The 20737-nt window shown below is 45.4% G+C and overlaps 1 protein-coding gene across 1 annotated transcript; it reads right to left on the reverse strand.

The window, feature by feature from the left end:
• Positions 1–19344: 19344 nt before the first annotated feature.
• Positions 19345–20532, reverse strand: LOC147455399 (uncharacterized). The gene has a single exon (XM_086515250.1). It carries the CDS (start codon positions 20530–20532, stop codon positions 19345–19347), a length of 1188 nt encoding a protein of 395 aa, XP_086371376.1.
• Positions 20533–20737: the final 205 nt, after the last annotated feature.

Below are 20737 nucleotides of genomic sequence, written 5' to 3' on the forward strand. Positions count from 1 at the left end.
AAGATTACCCTAACCACACTAGGATTACCATAATCCAAGAAGCCAACACCTATAAATTGGCACCGAGAGGTCACTATCGGGGGGGGTAACTTATGTGGAACCAAGCATTGGGTAGAGTGTAGTAGGAGGGATTGACACCATCACCATCACGGGGAGGGGGTCTTGTGTGTTGGGTTTGCCTTGGAAATTGCACCATGCGAAGGGAACCACATCCATCTCTCGACTCCAATGGTCGATGCACACACGTATGCACACTCTTGGCAATGAGCATTCACAGTCGATGAGTCGCCCTAGAGAACGTACCAAGTAGGTTGCACCACCTCCTTCCCCTACCTCTCTACCACCACGGCATGCCCTCTTGTAAATATTGCAGAAATAACTCACCCTCACACCCCCGAGGTTGTTTTCATCAATTGCAACTATTCTCTCTCTCTCTCTCTCTCTCTCTCTCTCTCTCTCTCTCTCTCTCTCTCTCTCTCTCTCTGTGTGTGTGTGTGTGTGTGTGTAGGCTTGTGGTGTTCATATCATCGTGGGCTTTGCGTCCTAGCCACTCAAAGCTCGGTGTGCCCCCCCTGTTCGCTTTATCGTGGCAAGCTCGAGGCGAGCCATTCGGCCCCCGGCGTTTTAGAGGCCGTCGGGGTTCGGGGTTCGCTTTGCGTCCGTCACCAGATAACCTCCCCCACACTCACACACACTCAGTTTCACTGAAAAAGGTGCCCACAGACCCATCCCCACCCGGTGGTTACCTGATTTTTCTTGTGTTCACACACATCAGCACACAGATTCACCTCTGAAAACACTCCCCTCTTGTAATTACTTTATTCTCCATGTCAACTCTCACTTTTTTCATCAACCCATCTCTCTCTCTTAGTCTCTCTCTCATGAGACTGTTGTTCTGGCGCATATACACACAGCCAGACAACTGGGGCCCACAGTCACATGGCCTATGTAGATAATGATTTCTTCATTTCTAAATTCTAGAATTTCTCCCCCCTCCTCCCCTATATAAAGAGGGGTCACCATCACACTAATACACACACAACATCACCAAAGGGTACACTATGCACTGTGTGTGCCCAGACACACACACACACACACACCCACACCATCACCATCACCGCAGTCACCATGTTCGACTTGAGCATGACCTCTACACCCTTGGGCTATGGAAGATGAAGGGCAGTTAAATGAAGGATGATGGCCATAACCCTTGTGCGAGTCTTTGCCATGAGCTCCCACCTATCCGCTGTTAGGTATGGAGCCTGATTTACCCTTGTAATTTTATGTGGTAAAAGCGCACATTTGTAAGGCCCCCATTATGAGGAGAATCCATCGTGCGTGAAGGAAAATCACTCATCGGAAACCAAAATTTTCACGGACAAGAATCAGGGGCAACTTTAAAGGCCTCGGGGGCGGAGGCCCCCAAGACTTTTTTTTTCGCCGGAATATTATGGCCAGACGGCGGCCGGAAAGTGGTCGGAAAACAACCGGTCGGTTGGCCGGTGGTCGAAAGTCAATGGACGGTGGCCGGTGGTCGGAAGTCAATGGCCGGTGGCCGGTGGCCGAATTCAAAAGCGGACTTGTCTTCTCAAGGGCGGCCACACATGGGCGGATTGGAGGGTCCGATTTGGACTTATTCGCACAAGGGCGGCTACACATGGCTGTCTCTCATAAGAGAGGGCAGCCCTTTTGGCCTATAAAAGGAGGCCATTTCTACACACATTTCATAGTGTGAAGTTGATGCAACAAGGTGAGTGTGAGGTGGTGAGAATGAAGCAAGGCGGGAGTTCCATTAAGGGTAAAATCCCTTTGTAAACTACTTCTTGTTTTGAAGTACTAAAGCCATTGAGTGGCTACTTTCCCATGGACGTAGCCCACATTGGGTGAACCACGTATATCGTGTGTACTCTCTCTCTCTCTCTCTACTCTATAATCTCGTGTATATAAATTTGTCTCTCTCCATTAAGTAATCTACTCAATTATCTATTTAGCTACGTCTTATTTTCTAACAACTGGTATCAGAGCAAGGTTTACTCGTAGCTAAATTATCTCAAGGAAAGGATTCCTTGAATTGAGTGGGAGTTATGGCGGAGGAAGGGAAGCTCAAGATTGAGAAGTTCAATGGCAAAAACTACCAACATTGGAAGATGCAGATTGAAGACTATCTCTACCAGAAGGACCTCTATTTGCCACAAGGCGGTCTTGCGAAGAGGCCCGCAACAATGGCAGATGAAGCATGGATTGCCCTTGATCGAAAGGCACTGGGAACAATCCGGTTAAGCTTGGCGTCAACGGTGGCCTTCAATGTTTCGGAGATGAAGACCACGGAGGACTTGATGAAGTCACTTGACAACTTCTACGAGAAACCATCGGCATCCAATAAGGTATTTCTTATGAAGCGCTTGTTCAATCTAAAGATGGCAGAGAATGGTTCAGTTGCAGAACACCTAAATGACTTTAACACAAACATAAGTCAACTTCGATCAGTGAAAATCAATTTCGATGACGAAGTGCGAGCTCTCCTTATACTATCATCTCTACCGGATAGTTGGGACAGCCTTGTGATGGCTGTAAGTAATTCTATCTCTGGCACAAATACTCTTAAGTTTGATGATGTTGTGGGTGTTCTCCTAAGCGAGGAAATGCGAAGGAGAAGCACAGAAGAATCATCAAGTGCTGCACTATCAGTGGAAACAAGAGGAAGGCTTAAGGAGAGGTTCAAAAACCAAAAGGGTCGTGATCGCTCAAGGCGGAGCAAGTCACGCACAAAGTCAGTTCTTGAATGTTGGAACTGCGGCAAGAAGGGCCACGTCAAGAAGGATTGCTGGTCCAAGAAGAAGAAGGAGACAGAGTCTCAAGACAACAAGCCAACATCGGAGGCCAATGTGGCAGGTAAAGTAGAGCAAGATGCTCTAATTCTCTCATTAGACAATGTGTCTAATTCATGGATAGTAGATTCCGGGGCTTCATTCCATGCGACACCACACAAGCAACATTTCCAAGACTACACCAAAGGTAATTTTGGGTATGTATACTTGGGAGATGATGAAGCTTGTGAGATTGTCGGCAAAGGTACAGTTTCTGTCAAAACTGCTAACGGAAATGAATGGAAGCTTAAAGATGTTAGGCATGTTCCTTCTCTTCGCAAAAATTTGATCTCTAGAGGACAATTGGACGATGAAGGTCACAACATTGCATTCGGAAACAAACGGTGGAAGATCTCAAAGGGATCTTTGGTGGTTGCCAAGGGTGAAAAAGTCGGTACACTTTACTTGTGTACTGTTAGCACGCAACCTTCAGCTTGTGCAGCAACTACAGAAGTTGACAGTGCGGTGTGGCACTACCGACTTGGGCATATGAGTGCCAAAGGAATGCAAATCCTTCAAACAAAGAAGCTTCTACCAGGTTTGAAAGAAGTGGACTTAGAGTTCTGTGAAGATTGTGTTTATGGTAAACAAAAGAGGGTAAAATTTCAAAAATCAGGAAATGAAAGAAAAAATAAAAAACTTGAGTTGGTTCATTCTGATGTTTGGGGTCCTGCAAGTACACCATCACTTGGTGGCTCATTGTACTATGTAACATTCATAGACGATGCGACGAGAAAAACATGGGTTTATGTCATGAAGAATAAATCCGATGTATTTTCCATATTTCAAAGGTGGAAAGCCTTTGTGGAGAATGAAACAGGTACCAAGGTTAAATGCCTCAGATCCAACAATGGAGGCGAATATTGCAGCCAAGCTTTTGAAAGCTTTTGTGCTAGCAATGGCAATCGGAGACAAAGGACAACCCCAAGGACACCTCAACAAAATGGGATTTCGGAAAGGATGAACAGAACAATCATGGAACGAGCACGAAGCATGCGGCTACATGCAGGCCTACCGCTTGAGGTTTGGGCGGAAGCTGTAAGTACGTCTGTGTACTTAATCAATCGGTCACCCTCAACAGCATTGGATGGGGGAGTTCCAGAAGAGGCATGGACAGGTAAACCGGTGAATTATGCATTTCTCAAAGTGTTTGGGTGTGAGGCTTTCATGCACATAGATAGAAGCCTAAGATCAAAGTTAGATGCAAAGTCCAAAAAGTGTTTCTTCATTGGCTATGGAGAAGGAGACTTTGGGTATCGCCTATGGAATCCTGAAGATGGTAAAATCTTAAGGAGTAGGGATGTAATTTTTAACGAACAAAATATGTACAAAGATTACTTGGAAAGAAAACAAACAAAAGAAACAGGTGATGAGTACATGGAGCTTGAGGACGGTGAAGACTCAAGGACTGCAAACGGTGACAATGTGCAACAACGTCAACCAAATGAGGAGCCTCAACCTATTCCCCGAAGATCTACAAGAGCAAGTAGACCTCCAGAAAGGTTTGTTCCTTCCTTCAACCATCTCTTGATCTCAGATTCTGGAGAGCCGGAATCATATGAAGAAGCTATGCAACATGAATCCAAAGAAGAATGGACGAAGAGCATGCAAGTGGAGATGGACTCACTACATCGCAACCAAACATGGGAGTTGGTTGAGTTGCCTAAAGGTAAGCGGGCACTTCAAAACAAATGGGTGTACAAGCTAAAGGAAGAAGAAGGTGGGAAGAAAAGGTACAAGTCTAGGCTTGTGGTAAAAGGTTTTTCTCAAAAAAAAGGTATTGACTTCAATGAAATATTTTCTCCTGTTGTAAAAATGAACTCAATTAGGCTTGTCTTAAGCCTTGTGGATGCTCATGATCTAAATCTCGAGCAAATGGATGTAAATACGGCATTCCCTCACGGTGACTTAGAGGAGGAAATCTACATGCTTCAACCAAAGGGGTATGAAGTAAAAGGTAAGGAGAAAATGGTTTGCAGATTAAAGAAGAGCTTGTATGGTTTAAAGCAAGCATCAAGACAATGGTACTTGAAGTTATCTCAAGAAGATTACATCAAGAAGGTACTAGAAAGGTTTGCAATGCAAAATGCAAAACCAGTTTCTACACCTTTGGCTGGTCATTTTAAACTAACGAAGGATATGTGTCCAAAGACACAAGAGGAGATAGCCTATATGTCTAAAGTTCCATATTCTGCAGCGGTAGGTTCTCTAATGTATGCTATGGTCTGGACAAGGCCAGACATTGCACATGCAGTGGGAGTTGTGAGTAGGTTCATAGAAAACCGAGGTAAAGAGCATTGGCAAGCTGTGAAGTGGATACTTAGGTATCTAAAAGGGACAACAACAAATGCTTTGTATTTTGGAGGAACTGATATTTTTCTAGAAGGGTATGTTGATGCAGATATGGCAGGTGACAAAGATACTCGAAGGAGCACTACTGGCTATGTGTTCACGGTTGGAGGCACAGCAGTAAGCTGGGCTTCAAAGCTGCAGAAAGTGGTTTCACTTTCTACCACGGAAGCAGAGTATGTAGCAATGATGGAGGCAAGCAAAGAAATTTTGTGGCTTCACAGATTCTTAGAAGAGCTTGGATTCAAACAAGACAATTGTGTCTTGTACAGTGATAGCCAAAGCGCTATCCATCTTGCGAATAACTTAGCCTTTCATTCAAGGACAAAGCACATTGAGGTGAGATATCACTTCATACGCACTCTTTTGGAAGAGGGACAACTAAAGCTAGTAAAGGTGCATACAAGTGAAAATCCTGCAGACATGTTTACAAAGGTGGTCAACAAGGAGAAGTTGAGCTTTTGCTCATCTTCAATCGGCATTCAAGGATAAGAAGCCAGAATGGAAAGCAGTCACAGGTTTGGTTTGGAGATCAGTCTCCAAGTGGGAGATTGTTAAGTATGGAGCTTGATTTACCCTTGTAATTTTTATGTGGTAAAAGCGCACATTTGTAAGGCCCCCATTATGAGGAGAAGCCATCGTGCGTGAAGGAAAATCACTCACCGGAAACCAAAATTTTCACGGACAAGAATTAGGGGCAACTTTAAAGGCCTCGGGGGCGGAGGCCCCCCAGACTTTTTTTTGCCGGAATATTCTTTTTTGCCGGAATATTATGGCCGGACGGCGGCCGGAAAGTGGTCGGAAAACAGCCGGTCAGTTGGACGGTAGTCAATGGCCGATGGTCGGAAGTCAATGGCCGGTGGTCGGAAGTCAATGGCCGGTGGCCGAATTCAAAAGCGGACTTGTCTTCTCAAGGGCGGCCACACATGGGCGGATTGGAGGGTCCGATTTGGACTTATTCGCACAAGGACGGCTACACATGGCTGTCTCTCATAAGAGAGGGTAGCCCTTTTGGCCTATAAAAGGAGGCCATTTCTACACACATTTCATAGTGTGAAGTTGATGCAACAAGGTGAGTGTGAGGTGGTGAGAGTGAAGCAAGGCGGGAGCTCCATTAAGGGTATAATCCCTTTGTAAACTACTTCTTGTTTTGAAGTACTAAAGCCATTGAGTGGCTGCTGTCTCGTGGACGTAGCCCACATTGGGTGAACCATGTATATCGTGTGTACTCTCTCTCTCTCTCTCTCTCTACTCTATAATCTTGTGTATATAAATCTGTATCTCTCCATTAAGTAATCTACTCAATTATCTATTTAGCTACGTCTTATTTCCTAACATCCGCCATGTGCTCTACCACTCTCTCCCTGCTCTTTCCCCTACCCTATGCTCCCCATTTCATCGCCTTATTCTCTAAATAAAGCTTGAGGTTTTGTGAGTATGTTTCTTGCAATGTTTTGCCCATGTGAGGTGTGCGGAATCGCCACCTAGTCTTGTTTGGAGTGAGCTTGTGTATGTGTGAAGGGTGTGCGGATTCGCCATCCTTCTGTGGTGCCTAAGTACTAAGCCTCTATAATCTCTCTCTCTCTCTCTCTCTCTCTCTCTCTCTCTCTCTCTCTTTCTCTAACTTGATCTCATTCTCCTTCCTCTTCACCATTACTCCCAAGCATCCATCTCTCTTGGATGAAAACTTTGTTATGGTGGTGTGTTGTTTGCGTCCTAGCCGCTCAAAGCTAGGTGGTGCCCCATGTTCGCTTTATCGTGATAGGCTCGAGGCTTGTCATTCGGTCCCCGGCGTTTTAGAGGCCGTCGGGGTTCGGGGTTCGCTTTGCTCCCGTCAGCGTTTTGGCTAGAAGGAGCGATGGTGCAGGTGTGCCCGCATGAGTTGGAGGCGGCATCGATGGTGCGATGCGCCCGTGAGGTTGACTGCTGACATGGTAGGTGCCATTAGGGGGGCAGTTCCCACGGCCTAAGGGCCCCAAACCTTTGAAGGGAACCCCCCCCCCCCCCCCCCCCCCCCCCAAATAGCGACCTCGCTATTGCTAGCAAAAGGGGAGGGTTCCGCGGATGGTAAGCATGGAGAGAGAGCTCGAGGACAAATGAAAGGGGAAAGAGCCAAGCAAAAGCAAGGGCAAATGGGCAGGTTAGAGCCGGGATCAAAAGGGGAGACCAAAGGAGTAAGGACAAGCTAAAACAAGGCCGAGCAAGGTGGAAGCTAGACCAAGGGGAAGCAGGAGAGAGAAAAGAAGAGAGAAGTGGCAGGAGGAGTCAGATAGAGAGATTCAAAGTTAGGCCAATGGTGCAATGCAAGATAGCCCACCCAAAGGGGTAAAAATTAAATAGGAAAAGATTAAAAAATAAGGAGAAGCCTAGGGGCAATAGCGATGTAGCTGTTGCACCCCCCCCCCCCCCCCCAAAAAGTGCAAAAGGGAGAGAAGGAGAAAGCATATGAAACAAGGTGGTTCCCCACCTCGAGCACCAGCCCCACCAACACAAATTCTACGTCCACCCCAGACACCACCACAAGCATCCATCCCACCTCTTCCACCAACACCACCACTTGAACGCCCTGTAAACATCATAAGGCTAGAAGAGAAAGGAAAAGCCGTAGTAGTGGATCCACCGAGAGCAAAGGAGAGGGACAAGGGTAAGGAGAAGGTAACCTTTTTAGAACCACTTGAAGCTATGACTGTGAAAAGAGCTAGGAGGGAGAAAGCTACACAATCAGATGATGAGATAAGCATGAGAGGAGAGACTAGCAAGAGGCCATCCAGGCCATGACGGAAATTGGGCATCACCGACTTCCAGCTAGGGGAAAGTTCTAAGCCCTATGATCTAACATTGGATGTGGCAGAGCAAGGACCAAAGATTACATGGCCACAACTGCTACATCTTGCACCTAAAGTAAGGCGACAATGGTCCAAAATGGTAAGTACAAGAAGCTCCAAAACAAAGGTATCCGGAGCAATTTCGGGTTTGCAACATGGACGACATACTTCCAATTGACGACGTAAACATAAAAGGAAAGAGGGTTGGAAACACCTACATTGATGAGGTGCACAAATCTGTGTAATGAGCAAAGCTATGATGCTTCGATTAGGGCTCGAGGTTGATAGGCCTTATCCATGCAAGGCAAAGATGTCAAACAACACAAAAGTAAAGTGTGTGGGTGTGGTAAGTACCGTGAAAATAAAAGCTTTCAACACTGAGGTAGAGGTATATGTTTTTGTAATGCCTACTAAGGGGGAGGGCTATCCACTAATCTTGGGAAGGCCATGGTTGATGGCCATGAAGGCAAAACAAGACTGGGGTACTGGCATTCTACGCATGACTGGTAAGAAAGGGGAGACAATCTACTACGACATGAGGATTGGCAAGCAGAAGCAAATGAATCTAGAAACATCGGCAGATGAAACCACTAGCGAATCTTCCACTTCTGAGGAGGAGACCACATCCACCGACGAAAGTGACAGTTCCATTGATGTGATGGGTATCATTATGAAGGATCTGCAAAGGGTAAGCACAACTAGTGATCCATCACCAAAAGGGCAACCCAATGAAGAGAAGAGAAAATCACCTGGCTTAGGAGTAAGTAGGTTGAAGGGTATGTCGTCTACGGAATTAACACTTGAGGAGAAAGATAGTTTTTTGCAAATGTTGATGGGATTTCCTAACCTGTTCATTGACAACTATGAAAGAATCACAGGCATTACAGTGATGGAACATCATATTAAGCTGAAGGAAGGGGTAAAACCAGTTGTGCAAAAGCTACGATGACTGGGGGTCATACAAGAAAAGGCACTCTTGGCCGAGGTAAGGAAACTGCTGGAGGCGGGATTCATCTATCCTGTAAAAAACTCAGAATGGGTGTCACCTGTAGTGGTGACGCCTAAACAGAATGGTAAGTGTTGGGTCTGTGCTGACTACAAACCACTAAATGCAGCTACAAAGAGAGACCACTTTCCTCTCCCTTTCTTGGATGAAATTCTGAATGAAGTAGCGGGTTTTGAATTCTAAACCGTCTGTGATGGTTATTCTGGATACTTTCAAATACGCATAGCCTTGGAAGATCAGCTAAAAACCACTTTTATCACGCCATGGGGTTGTTTTGCATACAGGGTTATGCCATTTGGTCTCACAAATGCACCTGTCACATTCCAAAGATATGTCACATATCTTTTTCAACCGTTCTTTGGAACATCCATAAGACTGTTCATTGATGATTTTTGTATATATAGCTCCCGTATTTCACATTTAGAAAAGTTAACTGAAGGTTTGGCCAGGTTGCAGAGCCTAGGTGGGCAATTAAATGTGGATAAATGCCACATTGGGGAGAGTAAAGTCATTCTACTAGGCCATGAAATTTCAGCAAAAGGTATCAACGCCGACCCAAGTAAGGTGTCCTCACTCACAGCCCTACCTTCACCAACGACCACACGTCAACTGGTCTCTTTTCTACAAAAGGTGAGGTACTTAAGTAGATTCATACATCTACTATCACAACTTGTTCTACCACTGCAACAACTCACTCAAAGATCAACTTTTACTTGGGACGAGGAAAGCGAACATCACTACAACAAGGTAAAGGATGTCTTAGCCACCCTGCCAACTATCTCACCACCTAAGTGGGATGAAAAATTCTATGTCACCTCAAGTGTTAGTGATGATCATTGGCGGTTGTGCTACTCCAAAAGGATACGACGACATCTTTCATGAGGCCAATCTACTTCTCTAGTCGAATGATGACAGCAAGAGAGAAAGGTTTCACCCATGTGGAACACTTAGTCCTAGCTCTTAGATTCGCAACTACAAAGTTTAGGTCATATTTGTTGCCTAAGCAATTTGTGATTCTAACCACGGATGAAATGTTTCCCTATGTTGTACAACACGTGGATGTGTCTGCTAGGATTACTAAATGGCTAGTTCGTCTGCAAGGGTTTGACTACACGGTACAGGTAGAAAGCACGACAAGGGCAATTTTGGGGGGACTCATGACCTACCAAGTCGTTGAAAGGAAGGAGAAGCAATCTAAGGGAGGAGAAGTCTAATTACCTCCGGTACCACCGATGGTAGAAGGAGCATACTCTCTCTACTTTGATGGAGACTACAAGCGAGCGTTCGACAAAGTAGCTGCAGGCATAGTGGTCATTGATGACAAAGGGACAAAGGTATTTTCGTTGGGCCAATTGTTAGATTCACATTCTAACAATGAAGCTGAGTATGCAGCACTAACCAAGGGTCTACAATGGTGCATCTCACAAGGTGTTCAACGCCTTAATGTATTTGGGGATGCTCTACTTCTGGTAAGGCAAGTAAATGGAGCATGGACATGCAAGAATCCTAGTTTAAGGACTCACTTAAGTGGTGTAAAAACCTTGTTGGGTAAGTTTGAAGAAGTTCAAATACACCATATTCCAAGGGCTCAAAACCAAGAAGCAGATGCCCTAGCAAGTGAAAGACTACAGGAAGTGGTGGTTGGAGCAATAAAGCTAAAGCTCCCTCTATTTCAAGGCAGTGACGCCTTGCCTGACATCATGCATTTTTTGGAAACAGGGGAATGCCCATCAGATTTAACAAAGGGACAGAAGCAATGGATGACGCGGAAGGCCACAAGGTATCGACTCATCAATGACGGTTTGTACTGTAAGGGTAAGTACCAAATACTCAGGAAGGTCCCTCTCTCTCAGGAAATCACGGGAGTAATTGCCAGCTGTCACGACGGGGTTTGTGGTGGTCACTTTGCCCTAGAAATAACAAGTAGGAAAATCTTGCAAGCAAGATTCATATGGCCTAGCCTCAACCGTGATGTACACCACTGGTTCAAAACGTGTAAGTTGTGTCAAAAGGCCAGCACTAGGTCACTTATGCCTGAACCACAGACACCTATTCTCTCATATGGCCCATTTGAAAAATGGGGTATCGATGCCATTGGGACATTACCTAGGGCCAACTCAGGAAAATTCTACATTATCATGGGGGTCGACTACATGACTAGATGGGCAGAGGCTACAGCCACCACTAGAATCACAGTGGTAGAGGTAGCTAAATTTATCTACGAGCACATATGATGTAGGTTTGGCACATCTTTAGAGATCATCTCTGATAGAGGGCCAGGTTTCAGAGCAGACTTGGTAGGAGAATTAATGCAGAAACTGGGCATTACAAGGAGGCACTCTTCACCATATTACCCTCAATGTAATGGCCTAGTTGAAAAGGTAAATGGAATGGTTTCTAAAATTATTACCAAGCAGGTAAACAATCATCCTGGAGACTGGGATAAGTACCTACTACCAGCTTTATGGGCCTACAGAACTTCATTCCGTACATCCTTGGGATTCACACCATATCATTTAGTATTTGGTAAGGAAGCAATCTTGCCCATTGAAGTGCAACTACAAAGTCTCAGATTAATGACAAGCCAACTTCAACAGCCCAACATGCATTTCAGAGATCACATCATCGACTTGGAAAGGCTGCAGCTGGACAGAGAAGAAGCAATAAATTATTATGCGGCACAAGCAGAGCATAGATGGCTTAGCTTTAACCAGCATCTCCGGCAAAAAGAATTGAAGAAAGGAATGTTGGTGCTTCGCTACGACAATCGCTTCGACACGCGCAAGGATAAGAAACTCCTACTCCGATGGGAAGGCCCTTTCATCGTCAGGAAATAGTATGCCAATGGAAGCTACCAGCTTATGGAGGCTGATGGAAAAGTTCATAAAACCAGGGTAAATGGTTGGCGACTTAAACCTTATTTTCTTCGATTTGACCAGGCTCCACAAATTGACATTCCAGATGAGGACACACCATCAGCCGCCACCTCCGACGATAATGATCAAACAGATGAGCTAGAGACATGAATGCCTCTAGCCAAAAGGGGAGGGCTAATGATGGGGGCTTTTCACAAGCCAGGCTCCCATACCCCTCTTCTCTCTTCCCCACCCCATGGAAACCCCCTCTTAGGGAGGGAGTGATAAAAGGCATTGGAAAAGTAAGAAAAAAATAAAGTATGAGTATGTAAATAAGTGAGAAAGGTAAAATAGGCCACCTCGTGCCTGCGGGGCAGCCCATCCCCACCCTGCCTCCTTTTTCTTCATTGTTGCCCCACCGTGTGTCCCTTTTCCTCTCCACCACTCAAAAGGTCAACCCCGTCTCTCTTCCCCTTGTCCTTTCTCCTTTCTCTCTCCCCTCAAGCTACCCTACCGCCTGTCCTTACCAATAATGCACCCTAATTCACATGCCACCTCTCCTATCTTCCAAAACAGTATACCCCACCCCCCTTTTCTCTCTCCTATCATATCCCATGACCCAAATATCCACCTCTCTCTCTAAAGGGCGCCATGTCTCCTGTCCTATAACCAGATAACCTCCCCCACACTCACACACACTCAATTTCACTGAAAAAGGTGCCCACAGACCCATCCCCACCCGGTGGTTACCTGATTTTTCTTGTGTTCACACACATCTGCACACAGATTCACCTCTGAAAACACTCCCCTCTCTCCCATCTTGTAATTACTTTATTCTCCATGTAACCTCTCACTTTTTTCATCAACCCATCTCTCTCTCTTAGTCTCTCTCTCATGAGACTACTGTTCTGACGCTTATACACACAGCCAGACAAGTGGGGCCCACAATCACAGGGCCTGTGTAGATAATGATTTCTTCATCTCTAAATTCTAGAATTTCTCCCCCCTCCTCCCCTATTTAAAGAGGGGTCACCATCACACTAATACACACACAACATCACCAAAGAGTACACTATGCACTGTGTGTGCCCACACACACACACACACACACACACACACACCATCACCATCACCGCAGTCACCATGCTCGACTTGAGCATGACCTCTACACCCTTGGGCTATGGAAGATGAAGGGCAGCTAAATGAAGAATGATGGCCATAACCCTTGTGCGAGTCTTCGCCATCAGCTCCCACCTATCTGCCATGTGCTCTACCACGCTCTCCCTTCTCTTTCCCCTACCCTATGCTCCCCATTTCATCGCCTTATTCTCTAAATAAATCTTGAGGTTTTGTGAGTATGTTTCTTGCAATGTTTTGCCCATGTGAGGTGTGCGGAATCGCCACCTAGTCTTGTGTTTGGAGTGAGCTTGTGTATGTGTGAAGGGTGTGCAGATTCGCCATCCTTCTGTGGTGCCTAAGTACTAAGCCGCTATACTCTCTCTCTCTCTCTCTCTCTCTCTCTCTCTCTCTCTCTCTCTCTCTCTCTCTCTCTCTCTCTCTCTCTCTCTCTAACTTGATCTCATTCCCCTTCCTCTTCACCATTACTCCCAAGCATTCATCTCTCTTGGATGAAAACTTTGTTATGGTGGTGTGTTGTTTGCGTCCTAGCCGCTCAAAGCTAGGTGGTACCCCCTGTTCACTTTACCGTGATAGGCTCGAGGCTTGTCATTCGGCCTCCGACGTTTTAGAGGCCGTCGGGGTTCGGGGTTCGCTTTGCTCCCGTCAGCGTTTTAGCTAGAAGGAGCGACGGCGCAGGCGTGCCTGCATGAGTTGGAAGCGGCATCGATGTTGCAATGCGCCCGTGAGGTTGACTGTTGACATGGCAGGTGCCATTAGGGGGGCAGTTCTCATGGCCTTAGGTCCCCAAACCTTTTGAAGGGAACACCCCCCCCCCCCCCCCCCCCCCCCCCCCCCCCAATAGCGACCTCGCTATTGCTAGCAAATGGGGAGGGTTCCGTGGATGGTAAGCATGGAGAGAGAGCTCGAGGACAAATGAAAGGGGAAAGAGACCGTTCCAAGGCCGGCCAAGCAAAAGCAAGGGCAAATGGCAATTAAGATCCATAACTAACCCATCATTAACCTTATTCTTTATGCCTAATCGAATAAGGAGTTGTGAGGATTACGTTTATTGAGATCCATGAAGGTGCCGCGGGAAGCGTGTGCGAGTGCAAAGAGAGAGAGAGAGAGAGAGAGAGAGAGAGAGAGAGAGAGAGAGAGAGAGAGAGAGAGAGAAACCTGCTTTGGGTGGAGTGCACAACAACGTTATCCTGTTGTAGCTCCTCATTCTATAGTATTAAAGAATGAGTGTATACATGGTTAAGTTAGTAGATGGGTGAGTAGTAAGTGGGATGTCCGGCAAGTTGGCATGAATCCCAGCTGGCATGCCGCCACAGGAAGCATGTGCAAGTGCAAGTGCGAGAGCAGAGAGAGAGAGAGAGAGAGAGAGAGAGAGAGAGAGAGAGAGAGAGAGAGAGAGAGAGAGAGAGAGAGAGAGAGAGAGAGAGAGAGAGAGACCTTCTTTGGGTGGAGCAGCAATGTTATCCTATTTGCAGCTCCTTATTCTATTGTATTAAAGAATGAGTGTATACATGGTTAAGTTAGTAGATGGGTTAGTAGTAAGTGGGATGTCCGGCCAGTTGACCTAAATCCCAACAAACTCCCACTTGAAGGCCAATGCAGCCCAAGTGACTTGGTATGTACAACCATGACGCAATCTAGTGGCCTCAACCTAACCCATCAACTCACTGCAATGTGTAAACCGCTCCAAAGCTAAGCCTTTTGTCAAAGCATCTGTTGGGTTGTTGTCAATGTGTACCTTGACCAAATCAATGAGCTTTTTGGCCAAGAAATCTCTCACTAGATGATACCTGACTTCAATGTGTTTCGATTTGGAGTGAAACACGGAATTCCTTGCCAATGCAAGAGCACTATGACTATCACAATATATCACTGAGTGTCATCAATGCCAAGATTTCTGACCAAGCGCGATAACCATACAGCCTCTTTACTTGCATCCGACAATGCAACGTACTCTGCTTCCGTAGTGGAAGACAACGTACAATCTTGAAGACACGACCTCCAAGATACTGTTGCTCCAGCAAATATGAAAACATAGCCAGATGCCGATCTCCTATTGTCGACACAACCTGCATAGTCTGCATTCGCATAACCCGTGATGGATGCATCATTATTCCCAAAGCGTAAACACCTGTCGACTGTACCTTTGAGGTACCTAAGAATGTGCTTCACTGCTTCCCAATGCTTGCTGCCAGGATTCGCCATATATCGGCTCACCACTCCCATTGAAAAAGTAATGTCTGGTCTTGTGGCCACCATAGCATACATGAGACTGCCCACTACCAAAGAATATGGTATCTTAGCCATTTCAGCTTGCTCAGCATCAGATTTGGGTGCATCTTCCTTGCTGAGTTTCAAGAATGCCTGCACTAGGGTACTCAATGGTTTCTCCCCCTGCATATTGAAACGCTGCAAAACTTTCTCAATGTATGTTTCCTGAGATAACTCAAGAATACAACGTTTGTGATCTCGTTTGATTCACATGTCAAGAAACTGTGTAGCATCCCCCAAATCTTTCATTGAAAAATTATTGCTAAGTGTTTTCTTCAAGTTGGCAATTTCCACAATGGATTTCCCAGCTATAAGCATGTCATCAATATACAAAACTAGAATGATCATCGAGCCATCGTCTAGCTTTCTTGTGTACAAGCAATGATCCTCTTCACTCCTTTTATATCCTTGAGACCTCATACATGCATCAAATTTATGATACCACTGTCTCAAACCCTGCTTTAAGCCATAAAGTGCCTTTTTTAGCTTACATACTAGCTCCTCATGAAATGCGTTCTCCTAAACAAACCCTTCAGGCTGCTGCATATAAACATCCTCATCAAGATCCCCGTGAAGAAATGCTATCTTCACATCCATTTGGACAAGTTCCATGTCCTCAATCGCTACAAGACCAAGTACGGTTCTAAGCATTGTCATCTGACCAGAGGCGAGAAGATTTCATCAAAATTGACTCCCTTTTGCTGTTTGGCTACAAGTCTAGCCTTGTACTTTGGATTTGGATCACCTGAGGTATATTTCTTCTTGAAAACCCATTTCCAAGGTAAAGCTTTTGCATCAGTTGGTAGTTCTACCAAGTCCCATGTGTCATTATCCAGAATCGAGTTATACTCAAATTGCATAGCCTGCTCCCACTTCACAACATCATCCGCCATCATGGCTTCTTGGTAGCAGCTTGGCTCACCGCAGTCGGTCAACATGATGTAATCAAGACCTGGCTCAAAACACGTAGGTGGACGAGAGACTCTAGTAGACCATCTCACTGCTTGACCATTGCTATCCGCTCCCTCTGGAGCATTGCTAGTGAAAGGTACATCACTATCCCGCTGAGTTGATTTCACTGTCTCTGAGGCAACATCCTCAAAAGTGACTCTCTGAATTTCTATTTCCTTGATAGGTTGTTTATGCATCTTCGACTTATTGATGATCACATCGTAACTACGGATGACTCGACAAGATTCCGGGTGCCAGAGACAATATCCCATCTCTCCATCTCCACCATATCCAATGAAAATACATTTGTGTGACTTTGGCTCTAACTTCTGTCGCAGTTGTTTAGGCACATGAACATAAGCTCAAAAAGTGATAATGGTGTGGCTCTTACCTCATGGCATAGTTTGTGTTGATGGCTCGTTAGCATATCTCCTCGAAGCTTTCACCAGAAGCTCTACGACCTCGCATCACAAATGAGATTTTGCACTAAAAGATGAATGGAGTTGAAAATTAACACAATATAATAAAGATGGAGAGGTGAATTTCGTGCATTGCGATGCTTGTGCCCATTTTTTTTATTAAAAAAAAATCATATGTATGTATGGTGTGGAGTTGGCACCGTTCTCCACATTTATAATAAAACCGTAGGGAATGTGCCCTTCCCCCGCCACTTTTATCCCCTCCAATGTTGAAGGGGGACTTATGCTTCTCTTCTAGTGTTGGAGGGACTTCTTAATTTATAAAAATACTCAATTGTACAAGGAAGAAATTTTTACCGATGTTTTATGAAGACACGTGTAATTCCACATTGCCATGTCGTAGTGTATCCCACAGTTGGCGAAACAAAATTCTTCAAACCTTGTAATCTTCATGTACAAATGCAATCAACACATCCAAGTGACTACATTTCAAAGAAGAAGCCCATGAAGAACTTCTCGTCCTTTCATGACCACACCACATTTGGCGTACATATCAACCAAAGCACTAGCAAGCACATCTTTCTCCAATAGCCTCTGACAAACAATGTTATCATGAATTTTCTCAACCATGTCAACATCTTGCGTAAGGTCACAAGCCTTCAAGATGCAGCCTGTCCTTCGACTTCGTGTGTTTAAGCCATGTTCATGTTGCGTGGAGCCTTGTCCTCACCCTCACTGCTCAGCCGATTTCCTAATGGCTGTTGACATTCCTACTTCCCTTTGTAGCAACCACAACCAACACATTATAAGAGACCACTTTCTATGTAAGAAGCTGATCCAAAACATTTTGAGCTTTTGTGAGAGTGCTAGATTCAGTATACATACCAACCAAAGCACCTCTGAGCACACATGTTTCATTAAAATCCCCTGATTAGCGACCTCATCATGAATAAACTTTCCCAAGTTGATGTCTTGCACTGCATAGGAGATTATATATGGAGAGACGTCGTATTCGATTCACATATGATACAAATAGATAAAGGCCCACAAGGTGCATACATAGGTGATTCCATTTGCAGAGGGGCCCTTTTTGCTTTGCATCTAGTGAAAACAGTCGAGAGCTTCCTTGTCACAGCCATGTTGGGCATATCCAACAATCAACACACTCCAAGAGACAACATCCCGGGCAGGGAGCTCATCTAGAACTTTCGAGCATCCTGCATAGAGCCACATGCCTCCAAGATACATGCGTAGGTGATTGCATCTTGAGAGAGGCCCTCGCTTTGTAGCTTCCACAAAAGACTAGAGCTTTCTAGTCCTATCCATGTGGGGAAAATCCTGGAATCAGGAGAGAGGCTCTTGTTTTGCATCTGCTAAAAACAGACTGGAGGTTTTTGGCCCTACCCTGTGGGAAAAATCCTACAATTATTGCATTCCAAGAGTCCACACTCTCGATAGGAAGCTCCTCGTGAAGTTTTGGGGAGAGGCCCTCGCTTCACATCTGCTGAAAACAGCCTAGAGCTTTTTGGTCCCGCCCTATGGAGCAAATCCTACAATGGGAGAGAGTCCATCGCTTAGCATCTGCTGAAAATAAACTAGAGCTTCCTGGCCCTGCCCCTGTGGGGCAAATCTTGCAATCAATGCATTCCAAGAGTCCACACTACGGCATTTCCAAGCACAACATCTTTTTGAACAACACCTGACCGGCAATATCAGCATGAATTTTTCTGCCTTTCGGAGCCTCTCCAACATTTCCAAGTCGGGGGTCCAAAAGACCAAGGCAACGACCCTAACCACCTCTTGCCGCAATTTGTGTCTTCTACAGGGTTTGTCCAGCTCTTCACTATGATTGCTAATATTGTCTTGATTTTCTGACCAGCTCCTCCTTTCGACCATCGCACAGCAAAGCCACCAATGCACTGCTTGCATAGATGTTGATTGCCGTCCCTATAGCACCTGCCTCACGTCCTGCTACAATAGAATGCAACTTGCAGCATAGCTTCTGCAACCTGCTAAATCCTTGGTCTATCTCCAATGGCCCACCTCCATTGTCCATCCATGAAAGGATACCTTCCTCTCTGTACAACTGGTGACTGACCTCCGGGTGGTAGCCAAGGCCCTCATCTGGAGGAGCATCGGCGGCCGAATGGGGCCTGAGAGCAGGTCTACCAACGTATCCACCACACTGGTGCCCATAGCAGGATCTTTGACAAGAAAGGGATATGGCCATCTTAGGTAATTTGTCGAAGCTTTTGTTGCAGGTGCTCCGACTTCTCATACGAAACAAAGCCGCAACTGGCAGTCAGTCACCCTGCATGTTCTAGTATTACGAATTAACTCACAAAATTTCCATTGTACCATGTACATTAGTGTCTCTCTTAGAACAAAATTTCCAATGCAGTGTGTACACCACCATCGTCCCATCTTCCTGAGACTTCACATGCCTCCACCTTTTCGATAAAATAGCCGCAACCCTGACATATAACAAAAATTTTGCTTTATTGCTTTGCTTGAACCCATGAGATTGCAGTAATAGCACAACAATGGGGATGAAACTAAGGAGCCATTACTACATTTATGGTATATGCAAGAGATTCTGCCATGTCCTGTTTTAGGAGAAGCTTTTGAAGAGTGCATCATATTGAAATCAGGATCACGCTTGCGCTACCACCCTTCTAGAACCATCATGGTGACCATCACTGTGCAAACATCACCATCAATGTTAACTCTGTGTATTCTCACTTGCTCTAAAACATCTTGCATGCACTCTCCTGGATGAATAACCTTTGCCTCTTTAGAACCCCAAAACTTGAAAGATGTCTCCTGCTGCTTAATAAAAGCATACGGATTCGGACATGACTGTTTACTAGAGAATCCAAGCGCACATTGAGCTGATTTTCGGCCATCTCTCAACACCACCGCTTTGAAAAACTCTAAAAGGTTGCCACGATCCTTTTGAGAGAGCTCAGCTGTCAAACCCACATCTAAAAAGACCAACTGAGGTCTAGACTTTTTTTGCCTTATCTTTTTCTCCGTTTCCTTTTTTGTACACACCAGAATGTTGCCAGGGTGCATGTCTGCATGAATGAAGTTATCCACCAAAAGCATCTTCAGAATGGTATTTGTGCCAATGTATGCGAGCTTACGACTCACCTGATTGTTGTCAGAAAGCTCAATGTAATTTGAAACACTCTCTCCTTGCTCAACGGACTCAACAAGAACTGCCGGATGCACTAACGGATAAACTGGTCTTGGGAAAGATACATCTCTCCAACTCCTAAAATTATATGAAAACCTACTCAAATGTGTTGCTTCTCTGGCTAAATCAACTTGCGTGAACATAAAAGCCGCAAACTGGCGCACACTCTCGTCTAACCTTAGCCACCTCAACCCTGGTACTAAGGTTGACAAATTAGCAATCCAATTCATGATAATAAAGTCTCGTCGAATTACATCAGTAACACCTGGGTGTCGCACTTTGACAGCCACAGTCATAGGCCCCTTTTGCCTACCAAACGCGACCCCATCTTGGGGAGCTGCCTTGTAAACTTGTGCTATGCTTCCAGATGCAACTGGCTTCTCCTCAAAGTCCATGAAGATCTCATTGCCAAATCCTCGTTCTATTGACTTCATTGTAAAGGAAAACTTGTGGGCTGGTGCATTTGAATGCAGCTTTTCCAGCTTTGCGCAAAGATCCTTCAGAAACAAATCTGGCCGGGTGGCAGCCCATTGTCCCCACTTGATAAAAGCGGCGCCTGCAAACTCCAAAGTGTGGTACACAAGTTGTAACCACGCCCGCCAAAAGTAGCCCCCAAACATGCTTGCAAAAGGAGCTGTCAATATGGCTGGCATGAAGAGGATCCACTAGTACACAGATCTTGTAACTAACCCACATAGGTCAAAAATTGTGTGCACTATTGATAATGCCAATGATGATGGATAGAAACAGCATGCGTCTAGGCATGTGCCACAAAATGGCCTCCAAGAACAATTGCCGATATGCCGATAGGAAGGTGGGAGTGTGCACATGTTACACTAAAAGCTTTCGCAATCCTCC

The sequence above is a fragment of the Adiantum capillus-veneris genome, chromosome 6 (genome assembly GCF_014529385.1).
Source record: "Adiantum capillus-veneris isolate H3 chromosome 6, ASM1452938v2, whole genome shotgun sequence".
NCBI classification, from domain to species: domain Eukaryota; kingdom Viridiplantae; phylum Streptophyta; class Polypodiopsida; order Polypodiales; family Pteridaceae; genus Adiantum; species Adiantum capillus-veneris.